The sequence below is a fragment of the Euleptes europaea genome, chromosome 2, assembly GCF_029931775.1.
Source record: "Euleptes europaea isolate rEulEur1 chromosome 2, rEulEur1.hap1, whole genome shotgun sequence".
Lineage (NCBI taxonomy): Eukaryota > Metazoa > Chordata > Lepidosauria > Squamata > Sphaerodactylidae > Euleptes > Euleptes europaea.
Window position 1 is genome coordinate 133,472,778 of NC_079313.1, and position 26,397 is coordinate 133,499,174.

The following is a 26,397-nucleotide window of genomic DNA, read 5'->3' on the forward strand; positions in this document are numbered from 1 at the left end:
CATTTGACAGTAAAGGAAAGCATCAGCGGGGGAAAGAGACGCCAGAACCGGCAGTCGCGGTGGCAAAATGCTCCCCCCGCAGAGATGTGAGAATGATTGTTGGGGGATAGGGGAACAACCGGGCGGGGGAGAGGACCGTGCCACTGGGGAGCTGTTTTGGCAGGTCCCAATTACCTGAGTATCCGATCAGAATTTGAGCTATTCTTTGAAGGGTCGCCAGTTGTCGGCGGCTGTTTCTCGTGAGATTTGGCTAGTTTCTCAGCTGCGGCGATGGGGCATCCAGATAAACTGTGGGAGGGTAGGAGCAGCGAATAAAGTGAGAGGAGAAGAAAGGAAAGACAGAAAAATTAGCACACCGATAATCAATATTTATATAACACCTCTGAGTGTTTAAAGTACTGTACAGACATCATTGTGATCCTTACCACACCCCTGCAGTGTGGGTCAGTATTATTATCTTGGTATTGCACTTAGATCCTGACCTAGATGGTCCAGGCTAGCCCAGATCTTGGAAGCTAAGCATGGTTGGACATGGTTAGTACTTGGATGGGAGACCTCCAAGGAAGTCCAGGGTTGCTAAGCAGAGGCAGGCAACAGCAAACCATCTGCCCTACCTGGATGGTCCAGGCTAGACTGATCTCGTCAGATCTCAAAAGCTAAGCAGGGTCATCCCTGGGTGGTAGGTGGATGGGAGACCATCAAAGAAGCCCAGGGTTGCTACGGAGAGGCAGGCAATGGCAAACCACCTCTGTCTCTCTCTTGCCTTGAAATGCCTAGATGGTCCAGGCCAGCCCAGTCTTGTCAGATCTTGGAAGCTAAGTAGGGTTGGACATGGTTAATACTTGGATGGGAGACCATCAAGGAAGTCCAGGGTTGCACTTGGCTGCCTGGTCTGTTCATGGCAGAGGTGAGATGCATCTGGACATATCTCATCGCCACTTCCCTACACCAGCTGTCCTTGAAACCCAGAGCTTCCTGATTGCTGTTGTCCAGCATTTTAATGGTAGCCACAAAACCTTTTATTTTGGGCAGGCAATAAACGCTTCCAGGATCCAGGACAAAAATGGTCAGTTATGACCACAGTATCTATCTATCTACCCATGAACCTTAACACACGAAGCTGCCTTATACTGAAACAGACCCTTGGTCCATCAAAGTCATTATTGTCCACTCAGACTGGCAGCGGCTCTCCAGGGTCTCGGGCGGAGGTCTTTCACGTCACATACTACCTGGTCCTTTAACGGGAGATACCAAGGGCTGAATCTTCTGCATGCCAAGCAGATACTCTACCATTGAGCCATGACTGCTTCCCAAGATCGATCCATCGATCTATCTAATCTATGGACATAAGTCTGACATCAGAAACTACAACATTCAGAAACCAATGGGGGAACATTTTAACCTTCCAGGACACTCAGTTGCTGATTTAAGAGTAGCAGTTCTCTTACAAAGGGATTTAAAAAGGAGATTAGAAAGCGAGACTGCTTAATTATAACTAATAATGAAACTCAAGACTATGCATTCTCCTGGATTGAATAGCGATCTGGCATTCCTGTCTCATTACCAATGCTAATTTCTCCACGCCTTCTACTGAAGGTAAAAACAATCCCCCAGGTTGCATCTGGGAACATCTGGCAGGTCAGCAGACCTTACGGTACAGACATTCAGGCTACTTATGATCAATCTTTATGTTCTGCAGAGACAGTGAGATAATACATAGCAGCTGGAGTTCTGAGAATCTAGATCGGGGGACCCCTGCAGGCATCTTTGGAATGCTGATTCAGTATGGTGGGTGTAGACACAAAATGGCTGTCACAGGAGGCGGAGCCAACCACAAAATGTCTGCCTCAGCTTACCTTCAGTCACCCAGTGAAGATCCTAGTTGCTGTAGTGCCACAGCAACACACAGCCAATCAAGCCTCCAATGCCCAATCAGAAGTGTTTCTAGGCAAAAGCATCACCTGGTCCCGCCCACTTTCTATCAAGACCTGGTAGGTGTCTGGAATGGTGTCCACAGGAGACATGGGCCCATGGGAACCATGCTGGGGACACCTAATCTAGGTTCTTGACATGATCCCAACATAGAGTTTCCAACTTCCAGGTGGTGGCTCAAGATCTGCTATTATAACTGATCTCCAGGTAGAAAAGAGCAGGAGTCCAGTAGCGCCTTAAAGACTAACATAATTCTGGCCAGGAGAACTGAAGGTGAAAACATTCCCCCAGGTGGCATCGAAGTCCCTCCCCTCCCCAAACCCTGCCCTCCTCACACTCCACCCCCAAATTTGGCCCCACCCCCAAACTTCCCAACCTGGAGCTGGCAACCCTATCCCACCATGGTGCTGGTTCTCAAGCCCAGATCTAGTTCAGAAGCACTTTCCAGGGAGGTCCCTGTCTCTTGCATATTTAATCAGCGCCCCACGAAGCTCAAGACTATGCATTCTCTGGGACTTAATAGAGATCTGGGATTCATGTCTCATTACCAATGTTGATTTCTCTATGCCTACTACCCCTCTGCATATCACACACCTAATCCAATCACACCTGCTAATGTCATTGACTTGCTTTTTAGATTTACATTGCCATTGTTTGTCTAATTCACTCTCCAAATGTATGTTCTTCCTTTTTATATGCCAATAAAGGCATATATGCTAGGAAAAGTTGAGGGCAGCAGGAAAAGAGGAAGACCCAACAAGAGATGGATTGACTCAATAAAGGAAGCCACAGCCTTCAATTTGCAAGATCTGAGCAAGGCTGTCAAAGATAGGACATTTTGGAGGACTTTCATTCATAGGGTCGCCATGAGTCGGAAGCAACTTGATGGCACTTAACACACACACACACACACACACACACTTAAGGATAGATGGACTCACATTCTAGCTGTATCTGAAGAAGTGAGCTGTGGCTCACGAAAGCTCATACCCTGCCAGAAATATTGTTAGTTTTTAAGGTGCTACTGGACTCCTAGGAAAAGTTGAGGGCAGCAGGAAAAGAGGAAGACCCAACAAGAGATGGATTGACTCAATAAAGGAAGCCACGGCCTTCAATTTGCAGGATCTGAGCAGGGCTGTCAAAGATAGGACATTTTGGAGGACTTTCATTCATAGGGTCGCCATGAGTCGGAAGCGACTTGATGGCACTTAACACACACACTGGACTCCTACTATTTTCTACTCTTGAATTACACCGGCATGGTGAACAGTGTGGGGCCACCATCAGGTTGCTGACATTGAGAAATCCAGCATGACTGCACATCAGCTGTGGCGGGGAACTTAATTTTTCCCTTTCCGTGACTTGCGAGCTAGCATTTAAAGCCAAATTGGTCTTCTCAATTAACTGAGCAAATCTATCTGATTTTTCTTCCGGCTTCTGGTCTGAGTCTACGAAGGAAGGCCGGATCAATTTCTTTTCATGGTTTCAACACAAACAATGAATAAGAAATTAAGCAAATTTGCTAACCTTGTGCCAGCCAAAGTATTTATAATGTTTATAGCTTGACCTACCTAGATCCAGGAAATTTACTTTGAAATCTGACCCTGTGAGCCTCAATACCCATTTTTTTAAAGCTATTGATATTTCTGGGTTATCGTAATCATTGTTATTTTTATTGTGTAAAAGAAAGTTGCTGTATAGAAAATATGAGAAAATGGAGCCAGCCCCAATGGGCTTTCAGCTTACTAAAGCTCATGGCTCTGTCCACACCCAAGCTTTAGGCATGGAAACAGGAAGGAAATAATAAATAATAATAATGTGATGGTGGTAGCAGCGGAAAATGCCATAGAGTTGCAGCTGACTTATGGAGACCCCATAGGGTTTTCAAGGCAAGAGATGCTCAGAGGTGGTTTGCCATTGCCTGCCTCTGCGTAGCAGAGGTTGAGGGATTCAAACCAGATAAAAGGAAGTATTTCTTCACACAATGCATAGTTAAATTGTGGAACTCCCTGCCATAGGATGTGGTGATGGCTGCCAACTTGGAAGGCTTTAAGAGCGGAGTGGACATGTTCATGGAGGAGAGAACTATCCATGGCTACTAGTCAAAATGGATACTAGTCATGGTGCATACCTACTCTCTCCAGGATCAGAGGAGCAGGCCTACTGTATTAAGTGCTGTAGAACACAGGCAGGACAATGCTGCCTCAGTCATCTTGTTTCTGGGCTTCCTGGAGGCACCTAGTTGGCCACCGCATGAACAGATGGCTGGACTTGATGGACCTTGGTCTGATCCAGCATGGCCTTTCACATGTTCTTATGCTAACCCTGGGACTTCCTCACTGGTCTCCCATGCAAGTGCTAACCAGGGTCAACCCTGCTTAGCTTCCAAGATCTCATGAGACCTGGTAAGCCTGGGCTGCCATTATACAAGCACTATGTATGGACACAGGAATGAACTAATAAGTTACAGCAATTTAAGACTAGGAAATAATAGAGATTGCAGGTAACAATAGAAATTTGATGCAAGGGAAGCCCGAGACCTCAGTCAGTACTTGTTTCCTGAATGGATTTTAAATTGGTCCCCCCAAGTTGAGTCCCTGCAAAACACGAATAGGATGAAAATCACATACCTTCGATGTGTATTGCGGTTGCTGTTCACATGGCCCTGTCCAGTACATCCGGGTGTTGGGCATTTTAATACATTCTCGTGCATGGCCAAGACTTCAGAACAAGAAGAATATGAAGGAGAATGATGAGATTTTTATAAAAAATCACATGGTTCAAAGAACCATCAAATGAGAATAGACAAGGTGAGGTCCCAGAAGGAATCATGGAAGAGGAGAACAATTTGGAAATCCACAAGCTCCCCCTTCAGAATTCTATAAAATAAACAGAAGCCTAGCGGCGCCTTAAAGACTACCAAGAATTCATTCTAGCATAAGGTTTTGTGGATAAGCGTCTGCTTTGTCATGGGCGCTAAATAGGGTTGCCAACCTCCAGGTAGCAGCTGGAGATCTCCCACTATTACAGCTTATCTCCAGCCAATAGAGATCAGTTCCCCTGGAGAAAATGGCCGCTTTGGCCATTGGACTCTATGGCATTGAAGTCCGTCCCCTCCCCAAACCCCGCCCTCCTCAGGCTCCACCCCAGAAACCTCCTGCTTTTCCCAACCTGGGGCTGGCAACCCTAACGCTAGACCATAGAAGCTTATACTTAATTAAAATCTTGCTAGTCTTTAAGGCACCACTGGACTGCTTATTTTTACCACAACAAACTAATCCAGCTACCCCTCCAGAATTCTTTAAGTTCTCAGGGGCTCAAGCTGCCCAATTCCTCTGTTCTCCTCTGTTTTTCCCCTCCTTTAATTGACTCTCAACTGTTCTCAGCGTGGTGTAGTGGTTAAGAGCGGTGGTTTAGAGCGGTGGACTCTGATCTGGAGGACCGGGTTTGATTCCCCACTCCTCCACATGAGCGGTGGAGGCTAATCTGGTGAACGGGGTTGGTTTCCCCACTCCTCCACATGAAGCCAGCTGGATGACCTTGGGCTAGTCACAGCTCTCTTAGAGCTCTCTCAGCCCCACCTACCTCCCAGGGTGTCTGCTGTGGGGAGGGGAAGGGAAGGTGATTGTAAGCCGGTTTGATTCTTCCTTAAGTGGTGGAGAAAGACAGCACATAAAAACGAACTCTTCTTCTTTGCTTATTTTATGTTTTCGCAAGGGAGGGACCCATGGAGACTTATGGGGGGAATTTCCCCTCCCGCACTATTTCCTCCTTCCCTTCCCTGAAAGCTCCCAAGGTCACCCAGTGAATTTCCATGGCAGAGTGGGAAGGTGAACCTGAGTGTCCCAGATCCAAACTCGAATCGCTACACCCAGGTCTGGGTGAGACATGCAAACCAGGTAGTAGCAAGTTGTCCACTTTTTGATGCCATGACTGACCCCCAATGAGTCCTCCTTCAAAGGCCAAAACAGCCCTGGAAGGGCCTCCCCCTACACACACCTGTTACTGACAGAACCTGAGGCTTTAACTGGCAATATTGTTGTAGTTGCCCAGCAACTGACGCAGAGTGCATTTGTTTCTTAAAGTCATAGGAGCCACTTTTATTATTTTGCAGTTTTTCTAATCCCCAGTGTATTGTCTTTTTAGGTTTCTGATTTTTCTGCAAACCTAGGGCTTTTCTCCAATTTGTAGAAAGATTTGTCTTGTCCGTTCATGGCTCTAGTCTCTAGATTTAAGTAACCATGGACTTGGCTACATTGAGAATTAGATATATTGTCAGAATTTGATTTTAAAAAAGAAAGAAAGAAATACAAGGCAGGAATCCCTCACTTCAAATACTGACAGTACAATCCTGAGCAGAGTTACACCCTTCTAAGCCCATTGATTTCATTGAACGGTTTAACTTTGCCTTGTGTTGCACCGTGTGACAAGCTTCTGTATCCATAGCTAGTAAAGGGACAAGATTAATAGATAGTCTCCTTATACCAAGTTGTATGACTTGGTCAATCTAGCTCAATAACATTGTCTATTCATACTGGAAGGAGTTTTCTAAGATTCCAGGCAGAATGAAATCCACTGAGCAGAGTTAGCAGGATTTGAAACAAGAACCTTCAGCTTGGAAAGGACTGAGCCACAGGCCCATTTAGCAGTTGGGTTAATACTTGAAGCTCAGCAGATTTGTCTCTGAGTATTATCGGGATGGAGAACTACCTATGTAAACCATTCAAAGCCCTTTGCGAGAAGAGAATGACTCAGAAGTTAATTAAAAAGGATGTATTTTTTCTTTGCTGTTTCATTACCATTCTCCTGCCTAACTCTTTCAGGTACTTTTAAGTGATTGGTATTTTATTTGCTTTTATCCATAGCCTCTGATTTTATTTTCCTTTTTTAAAAAACCAAACAAACCCGATATTAATCTTCAGGATTACTCCCTCCTGCTGTGATGACCTTATAAGTACAGGAAATAATTTGTTTTGCAATTCTTTGGAAATACATGGATTGCTTTTTTTTTCTTTTCATTTTCATTTTAAAAAAATTTATGCATGCAAAAAAATAACTGATGTTCCCTTGACTCATTTCTCCCCTCTAGGTCTGTAACCTTTGAAATGACCGATAAGGTAGATTTTCTTCCCCAATTATCATAACCAGAAAGAGTGCTTCTTCTGAAGCAATTATAAAGGAACCGTATATTTAAAGTGTCAAAAATAACACATATTTACCCATGGGAAGGAAAGTATGAGCAACTTTTAATGTCATTTTATACTTAATGTTCTGTTTTAGGTATCCATAAAAGGAAGAAGAATGGGCGACTGATAACTCAGACTCCTTTGCGGGGGAGGGGGTTGCTGTACCCCTCCCGCCGCTGAGTCTTTGACTCTTAAGATGAACATCTCTCAATCTCTTTTCAATGAGATAATTCATATTAGGAAAAATAATAACTTCATGGAAATCATTAAGTGATGGATTCATTGATGGTGAGGTTAAATAATTGGCAAGTTAATCTAGAAGTAATTTCTTTTGTGCCTTTTACAAATAAAAATTAACAAGGAACCGGCCAAGTTGATCAGAAAGGCCTTGGGAATGAAGTCTAACAAAAGTTGACCATTCTGAAGTTCCACTGGTCAGAATGGGAGATGGTATGGGCCAACCTAGATGTTAGAGCAGGGGTCCCCAGTAGGGTTGCCAACCAGGTACTAGCTGGAGATCTCCTGCTGTTACAACTGATCTCCAGTCGATAGAGATCAGTTCCCCTGGAGAAAATGGCTGCTTTGACAATTGGACTATATGGCATTGAAGTCCCTCCCCTCCCCAAACCCCGCCCTCCTCAGGCTCCGCCCCAACAACCTCCTACCGAGGGACCTGGCAACCCTAGTCCCTAGCCTTTTTGAGCCTGAGGGCATCTCTGGCATTCTGGCCCAGCATGGTGGGTGCAGCCACAAAATGGCTGCCGGTCACAGAAAGTGGAGCCAGCTAACAAATGGCTGCCAGACCTTACCTTCAGACATACATTAAAGATCTTTTTCCTATGGTGGCAGCTGCTACCAAAGCAACATTTTAAAAAACTGCACAGCCAATCAAAACTCCAGTGCCCAATGAAGAATAAGAGTTGGTTTCTATATCCCGCTTTTCTCTACCTTTAAGGAGTCTCAAAGCGGCATACAATCACCTTCCCTTCCCCTCCCCACAACAGGCACCGGATCCAAGTCAGGTTTGACTCACACCAGGTTTGGCTCACTTTCCTTGCAGTCATACAGCAGCTGCGGGGAAAGACATTTTTAAAACTTGCAGGGGCCTGATTCAGTTCGGGACCATGGCACAGTCGAAGGAGAGACTCCCGCTTCCCTCTCCATTTCCATTTCCCTGAGCCAAAATGGACACAGGCGGGAGTTAGTTCCCCCTTTTAAGAGCTGCACATACACTAAATTGTGCTCATGAAGCTCTGAAGTGACATGAATAATCCCCTCAAGTCTTTTTCAGCTCAGTAAAATGTCACAGGAGAAGGTAGGAAGCCCTCCTCCCCAGCCCCGAGCCGAATTGGCCCCTGCAGGTTTTAAGAATGCCCAAGTAAACAACATCAACAAAAATGGTATCATGCACTTTGGACCCAAATCATCCATTTACACAGGGGACAGTAGCCAGAACAGAATTAGTAGGACCAGTTGTGTTGTGTTGTGTTGTGTTGCGTGGACAGCTCTATGACATACTCACTCTCTGGAGGGATCCTGTCTTTGTGCGGGCAGCCAGACAGACTGCGGTGGTGAGGATACAGCCCCGTGACGTGACCTGTGCCATCGCAGCCGGGAGTTGGGCATTTGATCTCACGTTTCTCGGGTCTCGAAGGATCTGCGAAATTGATGAAGAGAAAGGATGCAAAATTATGAGAATGTTGTATGCGTGACCTCCCAGGGAAATGTCTCCATTCTTTGTGTTTCCCTGGCAATTCCTTGCATGCTGTAAGTAGCAATGTGTGGTGCTGAAATGTAATCCCTGGGTTGTTGCTCCACACTTATGAAATGTGGCACAATTTGCATTGTTTGTACACGTATAATGGCAGATCCAGGCAGCATCACCATCACTTAGTTATTTGCCATTCTTTTCTTATTCTGGTCCTGTTTATTTCTCTAGGAGTTGGTTTACTGTGATTTTCCAATACTTCTGTGCAGAATTGTTGTACGAGATCTGTGTTGCATGAATGGCCTTTGTAATTATTTTACCATGTTCTCCAGGTGATATGTGTTTTGGTACGTGTTGAAAGCATAGAACTGCTTGCGACAGCTGGCTTTTTAAAAAATGTTGGAAATTGATGCTATTACACCATTATGAATAGGTGCATTTCTGTTTGCATCATTAAGCAGTATTCCTAGTGTCGTGCTATAATAGCGCTAATCAGATCCAAACGTGGAAAAATACAAAGGTACCTTTCTGCAGATGTCAATAAACAGAGAGAGAAGCAGATTCATGAACATTATACAACAGAACCCCACCTGTGTGAACAGAAAAATCCAGGAAGTAAATGATTTCACGTGCAACCAATTTGGGGATCTGGCACTGTAATTTTGCATGATGTTAATGTCAGAACACTCTGACCTGAATGGCCCAGGCTAGCCTGATCTTGATCTCAGAAGCTAAGCAGGGTCAGCCCTGGTAAGTCCTGATCTTGTCAGATCTCAGAAGCTAAACGGGGTCGGCCCTGGTTAGTCCTTGGATGGGAGACCACCGAGGAAGTCCAGGGTTGCTGTGTGGTAGAAGGCAAAGGCCAACCACCTCTGATCATCTCTTGACTTGAAAACCCGACAGGATCGCCATAAAGTGGCTGCGACTCGACAGCACTTTTTACCACCAATGCCAGAACAGAACACTTTGATTTCAGAGAATGGCCCCAATGTGGAAGCACTAGGCTTGCCAGGTCCCTGTTTGTCACCGGCAGGAGGTTTTTGGGGCAGAGCCTGAGGAGGGTTTGGGGAGGGGCGGGGCTTCAATGCCATAGAGTCCCATTGCCAAAGCGGCCATTTTCTCCAGGCGAACTGATCTCTATCAGCTGGAGATCTGTTGTAATAGAGTTTTCATAGAGTTTTATCTGAGATTGCCAGAGCGTCCGTGTCACTTTCAAGTTTACCCAAAAGTGACGTGTGTGTGTGTGCGCGCACGTGCCCTCCGTGCTCACTGGCCATCAGCTGGCCAGCAGGCAGCCCGGTAGATCAGCGGGATTTTACCCGCCACCACCAGGCACTTGGCAACCCTAAGCATACCCTGCACACTCTGCAGCTCCATTTGTCAAGTTGCAACACTCTAGATCTAACTAATTTACATGCAGAGAAATATTCCAATTGCTTTAAAACCTCAAAGGACAAATAGTCGGAAGCGACTTGGCAACACTTAACACATACACACATGGATGTAAGAACACGAAATTCCATGAAAGATCAGACCAACCTATGTGTCTAGTACAGCCCTCTGCAGTAAACAATAGTGAATGGCCGGATTCCTCTTGGAAGCAAAACATGGCTCATACAGCCATCCCCGGGTGTTCATCAAACCCAAACCTTTTCTAGTCTGCCTCTGGATCTGGAAGGTCCAGTTTTCAGCTAACATGCCTTATAGTATGATAGATCTTGCTTCCATTCATGAGTTTAACCCTACCCTATTGCCATGATAATTACTGCTAACACAATGCTCATGATTCAGTGCAAGTGGCCATTTTGTGGCTATGAATACTATAGGCTCATTAGCATGGTGTGAAGAAATGCTTCTCTTTGTTGTCTGTTGCCAAACTATTTTCCGGGAATGGCCCCATTGAAATGTCTTCACGTTCACTTCCTCCACATTGGACCTGTATTTAGGTGGTGGTGGTGGTGGTGGAGGAGGAGGAAGAAGAAGAAGAAGAAGAGTTGGTTTTTATATGCCGAATTTCTCTACCACTTAAGGGAGACTCAAACCGGCTTACAATCACCTTTCCCTTCCCTCCCCACAACAGACGCCCTGAGAGGTAGGTGAGGCTGAGAGAGCTCTAACAGAGCTGTAACTTGCCCAAGGTCACCCAGCTGGCTTCATGTGGAGATCGCCACTCATGTGGAGAAATCCAGTTCTCCAGATCAGAGTCCACTGCTCCAAACCACCACTCTTAACCACTACACCATGCTGGCTCTCCAGGTTCTGAGCATTCTGTGTCTGCTTCTCTGTCACTCAAAGGGTCACATGCTGAGTTCTGATCGTGGAAACCAATAATATGTGGTCATGTACAGTTGCAGAATACAATCCCAGCCACACCACCAATGCAGAGGCAACCATGAACAACAGCATCCACTGGGGCAGGACACAGTGGTGTCCCAAGAGTGTGTCTGCCTTATGCTCCTGGGGTAAAGAGGTATGGCTAAGAGGTGGTAGTGGGAAGTGCTGTCAAGTTTGAGTTGACTTATGGCAACCCTGTCTGATTTTCAAGGCAAGAGACTAACAGAGGTGGTTTGCCATTGCCTGCCTCTGTGTAGCAACCCTGAACTTCCTTGGTGGCCTCCCATCCAAGTACTGACCAGGGCTGACGCTACTTAGCTTCAGAAATCTGATGAGACTGGGCTAGCCTGGGTCATCCAGGTCAGGGCTGGCTCAGAGTTGGGTTGCCCTTATTCCAACATGTCATGGTTCTTACGGTTCTACTGGATCCACTCAGGCCCGTACGAATCTTCATCAGAAGAGTTGGTTTTTATACCCTGATTTTCTCTACTGTTAAGGGGTCTCAAAGCAGCTTACAATCCCCTTCCCTTCCTCTCTCCACAACAGACACCTTGTGAGGCAGGTGGGGCTGAGAGAGTTCAGAGCGAACTGTGACTGGCCCAAGGTCACCCAGATGGCTTCATGTGGAGGAGTGGGGAAACCAACCTGGTTCACCAGATTGGAGTCCGCTGCTCATGTGGAGGAGTGGGGAATCAAACCCGGGTCTCCAGATTAGAGTCCGCCGCTCTTAACCACTACACCATGCTGGCTGGAAAGTACTGGGCAAGAGGTGAGCCCAGAATCTCAACCGATCAGCAGACCATCCTCATGATCAGTGGGGATGGGAGACAGGCAACAGCAGGTCCTCACCTTTGCTGTAGTAGCTCTTTCTGATGGAGTCCAGGGCTTTGCCGTGCTTCTCCTCCACATGGAAATGTTTGACATGCTCCCCCGCCAGCTGGCCGGGCTCCCTTACGACTTTCACTTGCTCCGCTTTCAGGGCAATGGCCTGTTCCAAGAGGCCCAGGTTCCCCCGGGTCATCATGTCGTACATTTCCGACTCGTCCGTCACAGTGGATTTCTGGGAGTGGGAGTCATCGTCCTTGTCGTCGTCGGACCTCACCTCCACGATGACAGAGTACTCGGGCTTGGGGCTGACCAGCTGCCCTTCACAGTGGGTTTTGGGGGAGTCCTGAGACGCGCGACGGGCTTCTTCACAGATCGCTTCGGCCATCCTTTCCTCCTCCTCTTCCTCCTCTTCCTCCTCTTCCTCCTCCTCCTCTTCTTCCTCCTCCTCCTCTTCCTCCTCCTCCTCATTGTCCTCCTCCTCCTCCTCTTCTTCCTTCCCCAATTTGCAGGATTCTTCGCCGCTCGCCTCGTCGTCCCGATGCTCCAGGCACACGTCACTGCTCTGTTCGCTGGTGACCTCAATGACTTCCTCCGCGTCCTCCGTCTGGATGATGATCTCCTTCTCGCATTCCTCCTCAACCGCCTCCTCCTCTTCCTCTTCCTCCTCCGCCACTCCTTCGTGGACTAAGTGCATGACATCCTCGCCGGCTTTGGAGACCGGCCCTTCGCTTTCAGCCCCTTGGGTGGCCAAAGATCCTTCCGCTATTTGGCCTAGGTTTAAAAGAGAGTTGGCAATTATTTCTTGATAGCTGTTGTAGCTAGCCTTGAGCAGGCCGGGGGTAACCGATTCTGTACTTTGCCCAGGATGTGGACTTTGGGAGTTTTGCCCTGTAAAGGGGAAAGAAAGAGAGAAAAGGGGGGTGGGGGAGAGAGAACATGACATTAACTTGCAAATAGCTGATTAAGAAAGGTTTAATTGAAAGAGTTAAATGGTGGAACTCCCTGCCACAGGATGGGGTGAGGGCTGCCAACTTGGAAGGCTTTAAGAGGGGAGTGGACATGTTCATGGAGGAGAGAGCTATTCATGGCTACTAGTTGAAATGGATGCTAGTCATGATGCATACCTATTCTCTCCAGGATCAGAGGAGCAGGCCTACAGAACACAGGCAGGACAATGCTGCTGCATTCGTCCTGTTTGTGGGCTTCCTAGAGGCACCTGGTTGGCCACTGCGTGAACGGATTACTTGATGGACCTTGGTCTGATCCAGCATGGTCTTTCTTATGTTTTTATGGAGGAGTATGTGCTGGTCTATGACTGTAACAACAATAAACTAAACTAAACTTATGGAGGAGAGCGCTATTCATGGCTACTAGTCAAAATGGATACTAGTCATAATGCATACCTATCATCTCCAGGATCAGAGGAGCATGCCTATTTTACGAGGTGCTGTGGAACACAGATCAGAGGACCATGCCTATTATATTAGGTGCTGTGGAACACAGGCAGGATGGTGCTGCTGCAGTTGTCTTGTTTGTGGGCTTCCTAGAGGCACCTGGTTGGCCACTGTGTGAACAGACTGCTGGAGTTGATGGGCCTTGGTCTAATCCAGCATGGCTTTTCTTACTTTTTTATGATAAGGTGGATGATGGCAAGGCAGGAGATCAGTTGTAATAGCAGGAGATCTCCAGCTAGTACCTGGAGGTTACAGTGATACAATACACCTGTGCCAGAATTAATGTAGTTAAAGAGATTGGCGGCACGAAGGCTCAATGATACAGTAACACATTGGTATATTCATATAAATTATAATAAAGCCATTACTTCATGCAAACAATGAAAATAAACTGCTGCAAGCATAAATCTCAAATTCCATACAGCAAATTCAGTGAAGCAACATAAAGTCCTCGGTAACAAAGAACCTCAAAGTGGACGGGAGACGCCCGTCCCCAGTGTAAATATAGATACAAGGTAGTCCGAAAATCAAAGCAAAGGCCAATAAAGGCAAGGAGAACGTGTGGCTCGTCGTTGATGCACGTTTCAAAACTTTCTTCAGCTCCAATAAACAATGCGCTTAGGAATTTCCAATAGTCGCATTCTCTAGGTAGGCTGGACTAATTTCTGGATAGCATAATATATATATCCATGTTCTTTCTATAATATGTAATATTGTGATATCTGTATGTTATTCGTGCTTTTTCCACAGCTGACAGTCGATTGGACAACCGGCTACCCTTCACTATGGATATAGAAGCCTATGGTTGCTTTGAAAATGCTTAGAAAACATTGTTTATTGGAGCTGAAGAAAGTTTTGAAACGTGCATCAATGACGAGCCACACGTTCTCCTTGCCTTTATTGGCCTCTTGGACTTTGCTTTGATTTTCGGACTACCTTGTATCTATATTTACATTGGGGACAGGCGTCTCCTGCCCACTTTGAGGTTCTTTGTTACCGAGGACTTTATGTTGCTTCACTGAATTTGCTGTATGGAATTTGAGATTTATGCTTGCAGCAGTTTATTTTCATTGTTTGCCTGAAGTAATGCCTTTATTATAATTTATATGAATATACCAATGTGTTACTGTATCATGGAGCCTTCGTGCCGCCAGTACCTGGAGGTTGGCAACCCTACCTATTATATTAGGTGCTGTGGAACACAGGCAGGATGCTGCTGCAGTCGTCTTGCTTGGGGGCTTCCTAGAGGCACCTGGTTGGCCACTATGTGAACAGACTGCTGAACTTGATGGACCTTGGTCTAATCCAGCATGGCTCTTCATATGTTCTTATGTTCTTAAATCTGGGTGTTGCTCTTCCTTTCCTGGCATGGCCAAATTTATGGCATGCAGCGAGGGAAGGTAAACAAGCCGTTTCCCATCTTCAAACTGCTCCCTCTGATGAGATGAACATCAGCAGCTGACATTTATTTTCCCCAAGATGCCGCCAGAAGTCATCAACTCGACATTTGTGTGCTTTGTTTTGCGCCTCCCTGGGCCAATATTTATGTGTAGAAAATACCTCGCAGAAGGTTGATGCCAGCCGAGGCGTACATCATTACCCACATTTGCATAGGAGCAGTGATGAGTCTGGGGTCCCCAAGCCAAGAACCTGTCTTGCGTTAGGCCAGTAATGTAACTAGGGTTGGATCAAACAGGTGCCTGCCCCAGGTGTAACATGGGCATCAAAGACTGTTCCGTAAGACCCACAGGGAGGGGCCATGCCTCAGTGGTCGAACGCATGATTTGTATGCAGGCTGTCCTGGGTTCAATCCCTGGCATCACATGAAGCCATCTTCTACCAAGTGATACCGTTGGTCTCCGTATGTGCCATCAAGTTGCGACCGACTTATGGCAACCCCAGCAAGGGGCTTTCAAGGCAAGTGAGAAGCAGAGGCGGTTTGCCATTGCATTCCTCTGCAGAGTCATCCTTGGTGGTCTCCCATCCAAGTACCAACCCTGCTTAGCTTCCAACATCTGATGAGATTGCTTTATACCATACCAATATAGAGCAATATTGGCCTACCAAGGCCAATATTGTCTTTCAGATTGGAAGTGGCTCTCCAGGGACTCAGACCTTTTGTCTATCAGATGGTTTTAACTGGAGGAGCTGTGGCTCAGCAGTAAAGCATCTGCTTGGTATGCAGAAGGTCTCAGGTTCAATCCCCCGCATCTCCAGTGAAAAAGACCAGGCAGTAGGTGATGTGAAAGACCTCAGCCTGAGACCCTGGAGAGCAGCTTCCAGTCTGAGCTGGAAGCGACAATGGCACCTGATACACACACAAGTGGATATAAGAACACTAAGAACATAAGAAAGGCCCTGCTGGATCAGACCAAGGCCCATCAAGTCCAGCAGTCTGTTCACACAGTGGCCAACCAGGTGCCTCTAGGAAGCCACAAACAAGATGACTGCAGCAGCAGCATCCTGCCTGTGTTCCACAGCACCTAATATAATAGGCATGCTCCTCTGATACTAGAGAGAATAGGTATGCAGCATGTCTAGTATCCATTTTAACTAATAGCCATGAATACCCTTTTCCTCCATGAATATGTCCACTCCCCTCTTAAAGCCTTCCAAGTTGGCAGCCATCACCACATCCTGGGGCAGGGAGTTCCACAATTTAACTATGCGTTGTGTGAAAAAATACTTCCTTTTATCTGTTTTGAATCTGTCACCCTCCAACTTCAACAGATGACCTCGCATTCTAGTATTATGGGAGAGGGAGAAAAACGTCTCCCTGTCCACTCTCTCCAAACCATGCATAATTTTATGCATAACTTCCGGGTTTGATTCCCTACTCCTCCACATGAGTGGCGGAGGCTAATCTTGGAAGTCGGAGTGGACAATGCTGACCTTGATGGACCAAGGAACTGGTTCATGAGTGTTCATGTGAGATGCTGGGGAATGAACTTGGGACCTTCTGGACACAAAGCAGATGTTCTACCTTTGAGCCATGGTCCCTCCCAATTAGAAGAAGAAGAGTTGGCTTTTATATGCCAACTTTCTCTACCACTTAAGGCAAAATCAAACCGGTTTACAATCACCTTCCCCTCCCCACAACAGACACCCTGTGAGGTAGGTGGGGCTGAGAGAGCTCTAAGAGAGCTGTGACTAGACCAAGGTCACCCAGCTGGCTTCATGTGGAGGATTGGGGAAACAAATCCAGTTCACCAGATTAGCCTCCACCGCTCATGTGGAGGAGTGGGGAATCAAACCCGGTTCCCCAGATCAGACTCCACTGCTCCAAACCACCACTCTTAACTACTACACCATGCTGGCTCTCAGATATTAACACATATCAGGCCTGGCCTACCTATACGGGTGGTAGAATGGGTTGTAGCATTGCAGGGGACAGGGTCTCATTCTTGAGACTTACCTCATGGGGGGGGGGAACTTCCCTGCAAATAAAAAGATAAGCATGGCAGGGGACAGGTGCTCGTCTAGCTTTCTGCATCCTGTGCAGTGGCAATCTTGTTCGGTCAGAAATGGCTACACTGGGAATTGTGAAAAAGGATAGTGGGCTCCACAGGGACAGGGTCAATCCTGAAATTGCAAGACATGAACCTGCCTTATACTCCCTCAGACCCTTGGTCCTTCAAAATCAGTATTGTCTAGTCAGACCGGCCGCGGCTCTCCAGGGTCTCAGGCAGAGGTCTTTCACATCACCTACTTGCCTAGTCCCTTTAGCTGGAGATGCCGGGGATTGAACCTGGGACCTTCTGCATGCTAAGCATATGCTCTACCACTGAGCCATAGCCCCTCCCCTTCTTGAGAGCCAGCACGGTGTAGTGTTTAAGAGCAGTGGTTTTGAGCGGTGGACTCTGATTTGGTGAACCGGATTCGTTTCCCCACTCCTACACAGGAAGCTAGTTGGGTGACCTTGGGTTAGTCACTGAGCCATAGCCCCTCCCCCAGTTAGGTTGAGTTGCAAGCCAACTCATGAACGTCCGAGGTATGGATGAGGCTCACAGTATAAAGGGAGTCGGTTACCTTTTCAGAAGTACCTGTGATAGCAATAGAATCGGTATCAATTCTGTGAACAGTGCTTTGCCGCACATTTGGTCAGATTGTTAGGAACCACAAACTGCCTGTTGGCCATGCCTGTCTTAAAGCATAATGAGGGATGCTTTTAACCACAGGTGCAGAGTTCTACATTAAACTGTTGACAGAATCCACACGGATGGATTTTCTTTCTTTCTTTCTTTCTTTCTTTCTTTCTTTCTTTCTTTCTTTCTTTCTTTCTTTCTTTCTTTCTTTCTTTCTTTCTTTCTTTCTTTCTTTCTCACTTTCTCTCTCTCTTTCTCTCTTTCTCTCTTTCTTTCTCTGTCTCTCTCTCTCTCTTTCTTTCTTTCTTTCTTTCTTTCTTTCTCACTTTCTCTTTCTTTCTTTCTTTCTTTCTTTCTTTCTTTCTTTCTTTCTTTCTTTCTCTCTCTCTCTCTCTCTCTCTCTCTCTCTCTCTCTCTCTCTCTCTCTCTCTCTCTCTCTCTCTTCCTTCCTTCCTTCCTTCCTTCCTTCCTTCCTTCCTTCCTTCCTTCCTTCCTTCCTTCCTTCCTTCCTTCCTGCCCTGCCCTGCCCTGCCCTGCCCTGCCCTGCCCTGCCCTGCCCTGCCCTTCTCCATGATGGGAACCCAAAGCATCTCACTTTATTCTCCTGTCCTCCTTCATCCTCACAACAATCCTGTGAGGTAGGTTAGGCTGAGAATATGTGACTGGCCCAAAGTCACGCAGCAAGCTTCCACAGCAGAGTGGGGACCTCGGTCTCCCAGATCTGTCTGACGCTGTAACAGCTACACTTCACTGTATCTTTAACCACTACACCACACTGCCCTACTGCTGTATGTGACATTTCTTGCATCCTCTCTTCCAGTGATCCTTTTATATATTAAATCTAGTTCTTTCTTCAAGGGCTGTAAGTCTTTCTGATCACACTTGGAAGGATGGTGGTGGTGTTCCAAGATAACTTTAACACTAGCAACATTTGGATCGAAATTTTCCATGTTTTCCAGAGGGAAAACAAACCAAGAAAACTGAAAATCACTAGAGGGCAGGGACAGGGAAACTGAAACCGCAAGAAAATCCTTGTTCATTCATTCATATTTTTGGAGGAAAAGGTGGTATGTATATTCAAGTTACCTTGGTTTTCCCCCAAAACAAACTTCTGAAAAAAGAAAGCTGAATATTTTCCTACAGATTCAAAACACTGAGATGCTGGGCTGTGAAAAATTAGCTCCCACAGCTGGGGTGTTACGCCTTCCCCCAAATTGTCTTTCTGCCCCAAAATGGCCCTAGGGAGCAGCTATTTTTCCCATTGTGGCAAACATCTAGAGCAGGGGGGTCAAACTCAATTGTTATGAGGGCCAGATATGACATAAATGTCACTTGGTCGGGCTGGGCCATGCCTCGTCCTCCCAGATCAGGATGCGGGGTGGGGGTGACTGCCTTGGCTGCCTCATGGGCCGGATAAGAGCTATCAAGGGGCCGGATACAGCCCACGGGCCTTATGTTTGACACCCATTATCTAGAGAGACGAGCTCTTACTGACCACCAGATACACTCAAAATCATCTGTCTTGTTAAAGGAGAAGCTCATTTCTCGTTATTCTGCGGGACATAACCCAGAGGATCGGTCAATACATTATCTAATGGTGCCCCGACTCCAGATGGCTAATGCTCCCTGCCTTGTTTCCATCTACAAAATAAATCTTGGTTGCTGGTAACGTGATAAAACACCTTCTGCCGGCGGAGGGCTGCTGCAGCATTCCTCCTGCTCTGCCGTCTCGGCCTCTTCTTCTTCCAAGGAGCACTCTGAATCGTCTGTCACCGACTCTTCCTTTGCCTCCGCCTCTTCGCTCACGTCGCTGTCCACACTGTAGCCTTCATCGAGGGCTAGTTTAAGCGGGTGGGACTTCCTCTTGGACGCCAGGTGTTCGGCCTCTGCATCTTGAAGCTTTCTCTTCTTTGCCAGCGGACAACTTTGCAAACTAGAAGACGGAGGGCAGTGAGAGAGAGGAAAGAGGTCACTGACAGGGGATGGGTACAGGGAGGGTTGCCAACTCCAGGCTGGAGATTTGGGGGTTGAGCCTGGAGAGCAAGGAGCTCACAGGGACGTGATGACATAGAGTCCACCCTCCAAAGCTGCCATTTTCTCCAGGGGAATAGATGTCTGCAGTCTGGAGAGCAGTTTTTTTAATTTAAAAATTTATTGTAGCATTGAAAAGCAAAACAATACAGCCCAAACATCAACCAGTACATATAGAACATATAAAACATATAATATTTCTAAGCAAGCAGTCATTTTATGAATCTTTACCATCTGAATGTAAATGTTTAAGTATATTTTCCATTCTGGAAATTGTAGGATTCCATATTTCTTCTAAATCCTCTATGCTTTTATCATTTCAATAATGAGTCAATTTAATCAAAATATAGGTCTCTTTTACTTTATCAAACCAACTAATTAAATCCGGTGATTTTTGTCCCCCTTTCCAACCTCTAGCAAAATTTACTCTTGGTATTGTTAATATGTGGAGAAATATATTATCATGTTTTTTATGCATGGGAGATAAACAATTTAATAAAATTGTTTCTGGTTTCATAGGCATATCTATTTCCAGACCTTTGGATATAATGGAAATCAGTTTAGTTTCAGGAGAACTCCAGCCCCCACCTGGAGGTTGGCACAGTGTTTGTCAGGTCCAAACTACCTGTTACATTGGGGACCTGTAATCAGATTTCAAAAAATGATTTATTATAGAAAAGAAGTCATGATTTGGATGGAAGACGAGGCCCTTTCTGCCTTTCCATTTCCCCAAGAGAAGTTCCTCCCACCAGAACCACTATTAGCCTCATCAGGGAGCCAAAAAGAAACTTCTATTCCTTTAAAGTTTTCTATTCCACACCTTCTCCCTCAAAAGGCCTGCAAGGCAGCTCGCCAAAATCAGTGGACATACAACAGTGAAATACGTTTAAATATGACTGCACAGCAATTTATGTGACTTTATTTCTTCACTCAACACATTGTTAAATTGTGGAACTCCCTGCCCCAGGATATGGTGGTGGCTGCCAACTTGGAAGGCTTGAAGAGGAAAGATGAACACATTTATCGTGATAGAAGCATTGGTGGGTCAGAGCCCACCTCTTCCACCAACCAAGTGGTACCCTGGTTCACAAAAGCTTCTACTTTTGGAGTCCACCCCTCCAAAACAGTAATTTTTTCGAGAGGAACTGATCTCTGTAGTCTGTAGATGAGCAGTAATTCTGGGGATCCCCAGATCCCATTTGGAGGCTAGCATCCCTACTTGTGGAATCAAGGCAGCTACATTTGACTATGCTGACAGGTGAAGAAGAAGAAGAAGAAGAGGTTGGTTTTTATATGCCGACTTTCTCTACCACTTAAGGGAGAATCAAACCAGCTTACAATCACCTTCCCCTTCCCTCCCCACACCAGACATCCTGTGAGGTGGGTGGGGTTGAGAGAGCGGTGACTTGCCCAAGGTCACCCAGCTGGCTTCGTGTGCAGGAGTGCGGAAAACAAATCCAGTTCACCAGATTAGCCTCCGCCGCTCATGTGGAAGAGTGGGGAATCAAACCCAGTTCTCCAGATCAGAGTCCACCGCTCCAAACCACCACTCTTAGCCACTACACCACACTGGCTCTCTGTGGAAAGTAACCCAGCTTACCTCCTGTGCCGTGCATACTTTCCCCGAATGTGTCCCGAACCATTACATCCTGGAGTGGGGCAGCTTAGGGGAGAGACAACCAAGACGTTAATCACCAGCATGATTTCAAGGAGCAAAAACTCTTTCGGCGATAAAACTTTGGAGAAGTTTATAGAAAGAAAAAAAGAACCCATCCGGTGTGCATTTTGAACCAAAGCAACCACCAAGAAACCCCTTCCAAGAAAAGATAATTTCCTTTAAACAGTTTGTCTCTTTCCTTTGAATTCCAGCAGAGGAGGACAGTGTGACAGCTCTGCAGTTTGCTAAAAATTAATGAAATGACTCACCCCATTTAATTAAATGAATGGTTCATTATAGTTTTATGAGTATGTTTAATTAAAGATTTGCATGTGTAAGAGCAAGCCTTTTAAAGCCAGACAACTCCCGCACTCACCTCCTATTGATGGGGTTTTTATTTATTTATTACTGCCCCCCCACACAATTAAATGTCCATTCTCCACCCCCCCCCCATGCAACTCTATAGAGGCTTTTAGACAGAGATGAATCCAAATGAACGTTCACGTATATGTCTAGCACTGCTTTCAACTACTCTGGATGGATTCATGTTTTTCCCCTCCTCACAAATGAGATACCATATCCGGGTTTCTTGAAGCTTCTGTTAATATCCACCTGCATTATTTCAAACCTTTCTTGGTAACCATGAGGGCTAGAATCCTGATTCCAGACTGGAAATGTGTGCCATAGAGTAAGCCATCCTACTGCTGCAAATAAAAGATTTACTCACTTTGGGTGCAGGCATCTTTGGTACCCGCAGTGTTATCAGTAAGTCTACCAAGCCCCCAATGGGGGGCAGAGTCCCCACCCCCAGGTCCCTTGGCCTGCTGCAATTCTGAGCAGTGGTAGGAAAGAAAGAACTTCTCATTTTACCATAGGGTTTCCAATGATTCCTAGAGCTACTCTTTGTCATTTCCAGGTAGCTCCTTGTCCCAAACCCCAAAGTTGGATTGCCAACCTCCAGGTACTAGCTGGACATCTCCTGCTATTACAACTGATCTCCAGCTGATAGAGATCAGTTCCCCTGGAGAAAATGACCACTTTGGCAATTGGACTCTATGGCATTGAAGTCCCTCCCCTCTGCAAACCCCGCCCTCCTCAGTCTCTGCCCCCAAAACCTCCTGCCGGTGGCGAAGAGGGACCTGGCAACCCTACCCCAAAGCTGTCTCTCATCAGTGGTAGCCAGTCAGCAAGCATCAGTGCCATCTGTGGAACTACATGCTCCATGATTCTTTTTGAGCCAGAAGGACCCCGAAAACTTTCTACCCCATTACAGGTCCCCATAAACCTATGCAAAGAACCCCCAGAGGTTTAGAATGAAAACTATGGGCGGGGAGGGGGGAAGCTGAACTGGCTGGGTTTGGGTATATGGTAGGGTTGCCAGCTCCGGATTGGGAAATACCTGGAGATTTTGGGGGCGGAGCCTGAGGAGGGCAGGGTTTGGGGAGGGGAGGGACTTCAATGCCATAGAGTCCAATTGCCAAAGCGGCCATTTTCTCCAGGAGAACTGATCTCTATCAGCTGGAGATTAGTTGTAATAGCAGTAGAGATTGTAGCTCAGTGTTAATTTCTTATGTTCAATGTTCAGTTTTTCTCATGTTCGATGGTGTAGAACAGATAAAAGGAAGTATTTCTTTACACAATGCATAGTTAAATTGTGGAACTCCCTGCCTCAGGATGTGGTGATGGCATAGGGTTGCCAGGTTCCTCTTCTCCACCGGTGGGAGGTTTTTGGGGCACAGCCTGAGGAGGGCAGGGTTTGGGGAGGGGAGGGACTTCAATGCAATAGAGTCCAATGGCCAAAGTGACCATTTTCTCCAGCAGAACTGATCTCTATTGGCCGGAGGTCAGTTGTAATTACAGGAGATCTCCAGCGACTATCTGGAGGTTGGCAACCCTATGATGGCTGCCAACTTGGAAGGCTTTAAGAGGGGAGTGGATATTCACGGCTAGTAGTAAAAATGGATACCAATTATGATGCATACCTAGGGTTGCCAATTGCCAGGTGGTGGCGGGCAAACCCCCACCAATCCACCAGGCTGCCTGCTGATCAGGTGAGGGTCGGCGGGCAATCCGTGCAACCGGCGACACGTCATTCCGGTTCACATCCGGAAGTGCTGCATTACAAAGGGCTGGTTTCCACTCAAACTCCCAGTTTGAGTGGTAAAGGCCTGTTGCGATGCAGCACTTCCGGGTGTAAAATGCATCACAAGGGGCCGTTTTACACTCAAACTGGGCCCTTTGCAATGCAGTGCTTCTGGGTGTAAACTGGAAGTGATGAAGCACTTCTGGGCGCATGCGACCCCACCTCCACTCTAAAAACCTCCAGCCGAAGAAGAAGAGGGACCTGGTAAGCCTATGCATACCTATTCTCTTCCCAATTCTTCCTAATGTCTAAATCAAAAGAGTTGCCGTCTAGACATTAGGAAGAATTTTCTAACAGTTAGAGCCGTTCCTCAGTGGAACAGGCTTCCTCGGGAGGTGGTGAGCTCTCCTTCCCTGGAGGTTTTTAAGAAGAGATTAGATGGCCATCTGTCAGCAATGCTGATTCTATGACCTTAAGCAGATGAAGAGAGGAAGGGCATCTTGGCCATCTTCTGGTCACTGGGGGTGTGGGGGTAGGAAGTTGTGAATTTCCTGCATTGTGCAGGGGGTTGGACTTGATGACCCTGGTGGTCCCTTCCAGCGCTATGATTCTATTATTCTCTCCAGGAACAGAGGAGCATGCCTGTTATCTTAGGTGCTGTGGAACCCAGGCAGGATGCTGCTGTTGCAGTCGTCTTTTTTGGGGTCTTCCTAGAGGCACCTGGTTGGCCACTGTGTGAACCGACTGCTGGACCTGATGGGCCTTGGTCTGATCCAGCAGGACTTTTCTTAAGTTCTTATATGTGTTCTTATATACTTTCTTTATCCCTCGGGCTCCTTTCCCTTCCTCTCACGCAGGCGCCGCTCAGCCTTCAATTAGTCGATTAATCGTCCAGTTAATCAGGCAATTAGAGGGCAGCTGCAGCGGGTGGCGGGGTTCAGCCCTCTGCGCTGCCCCCCTCCCGCAAGATATCACCGGCTTCAATTACCACCTCCGCTCATGTGTTCAGCGATAAAAAAACCCGGAGAGGAGCTGTAGGCCTGCCGCTCTCTCAAACGGCATCTTGAGAGGAACAGCGGGCCACAGGAGCAGAAACACCCTAGGAAGCCAGGTCACATCGGGTCCAATTACTCTTTGATGCAGGAGGCTTGCTAATCAAAGGGGAACGGAAAGGCGTCCTCTGTCATTTGCGCTGTGCCACGGCGCACTCCTCGCTGGCTCCTCGGTGCGCGGCAGGCTCCTAATCCGTGCTCGCCGGCTTCGCAAGCCTATAATTTAGGCAGCTCTCGAGTTCAGAGCTGTGTGATGTCCTTCGAGGGTTTCCTCGATCTCTCTCTCGGTGCTCCCGTGGCGGGGGGAGGCCTTAAAGAGCGCCGCGCGCCTGCGGGTCAATTAGGGTTGCCAATCTCCAGGTACTAGCTGGAGATCTCCCGTTATTACAACTGATCTCCAGCCGACAAAGATCAGTTCCCCTGGAGAAAATGGCCGCTTTGGCCATTGGACTCTATGGCATTGAAGTCCCTCCCCAAACCCTGCCCTCCTCAGACTCCGCCCCAAAAACCTCCCGTCGGTTGCGAAGAGGGGCCTGGCAATCCTAACATAGGTGGCTGACCGCTTCCATGACTACCCTATGAATGAATGCCCTCCAGAAGGTCCTATAGTTAACAGCCGTGCTCAAGTCTTGCAACCTGAGGGCCGTGGCTTCCTTGATTGAGTCAACCCATCTCATGTTGGGTCTTCCTCTTTTCCTGCTGCCTTCAATTTTCCCTAGCATTATCGTCTTTGACTTTTGTCTTCTTGTAATATGACCAAAGCACAATAGCCTCAGTTTGGTCAGTTTAGCTTCTAGGGAAAGTTGAGGCTTAATTTTCTCTAGAAATAAGTTCTCCTAGGATCCAAGAGTGAGGTTCAAATCCCCACTTTGCCAGGAAACCTTTCTGGGTGACCATGTGCTATCATACACTCTCAGCCTAGCCTACCTCACAGGGTTGTTGCGGGGATAAAAATAAGGAGTAGAGAATGGTGTAAGCCATTTTTTAATGTTATCGAGCTTTTAATGGGGGACCCTGATTGCTTTCCCTGGGCTCGCAGTGGACCTGTATGCCAATCAATTAGGCATGAAATTGATTTTATTGTCAGAAATTCCTGGGTTTAAATTGGAATCTGGATTTTATTTATATATCCGTTGTTTTACTGTATTATGTTTTTAATGGATGAGAGCTGCTCTGAGGTCAGGTTTGGCCAGGATAGAGAGTGGGGTATGTCTAAAGAAATAAAGTGGGGTATAAATAAAATAAATAAATAACATCCAGACATGATGATGATTATGCATGAAAGAAGTAGAAAAAGTTGGTTTTTTATATGCCGACTTACTCTACCACTTAAGGAAAAATCGAACTGGCTTACAATCACCTTCCCTTCCCTTCCCTTCCCTTCCCCACAACACACACCCTGTGACAATATTGGGGGAGAGGGTGGAGCCATCTGATGCAACGCAGGGGATGGGAAGAATTTGAGAGGGGGATACAGATTTCTGCGGCAGCCCTGAGTTGCATTTGACATACTGGTATGTTTTCAACCGAGGCAGAGCCAACTCGACAAAGAGATGCAACTTGAAGAAGAGTTGGTTTTTATATGCTGACCGAGTTTCTCTACCATTTAAGGAAGAATCAAACCAGCATACAATCACCTTCCCTTCCCTTCCCCACAACAGGCACCCTGTGAGGTAGGTGGGGCTGAGTGAGCTGTGACTTGCCCAAGGTCACCCAGCTGGCTTCATGTGCAGGAGTGGGGAAACCAACCCAGTTCACCAAATTAGCCTCTGCCACTCATGTGGAGGAGTGAGGAATCAAACCCGGTTCTCCAGATCAGGCTCCACCGCTCCAAACCACCGCTCTTAACCACTACACCATGCTGGCTCTCGCACCTTTCTTCAGACACAGTCATTCTAAATGGTAATTATTCCTGTGTTTGGCTGAGGTGTGTCGAGCGTAGAACGCACATGTTTGACTCAGACCAGAGGGCTTGAGAAGAAGAAAAAGTCCTTACCTTACCTCCTGGCCAATGAGTTCTGTCGGCACTGGGGGGCACAACGAAAGA

At 46.8% G+C, this 26,397-nt stretch overlaps 1 protein-coding gene across 1 annotated transcript in view; it reads right to left on the minus strand.

Annotated features, from left to right (window-relative positions):
• The window catches only part of MYT1 (myelin transcription factor 1), a 110,132-nt gene that overhangs the window by 64,540 nt on the left and 19,195 nt on the right, over positions 1-26,397 (minus strand). The window contains exons 3-9 of the mRNA XM_056845151.1: positions 26,347-26,377; positions 21,159-21,221; positions 19,210-19,460; positions 12,010-12,876; positions 8,641-8,775; positions 4,563-4,653; positions 175-288 (exon numbers count right to left, since the gene is read on the minus strand). Coding sequence (XP_056701129.1) covers positions 175-288; positions 4,563-4,653; positions 8,641-8,775; positions 12,010-12,876; positions 19,210-19,460; positions 21,159-21,221; positions 26,347-26,377 — 1,552 coding nt within the window. The remainder of the gene's footprint in view (positions 1-174; positions 289-4,562; positions 4,654-8,640; positions 8,776-12,009; positions 12,877-19,209; positions 19,461-21,158; positions 21,222-26,346; positions 26,378-26,397) is intronic.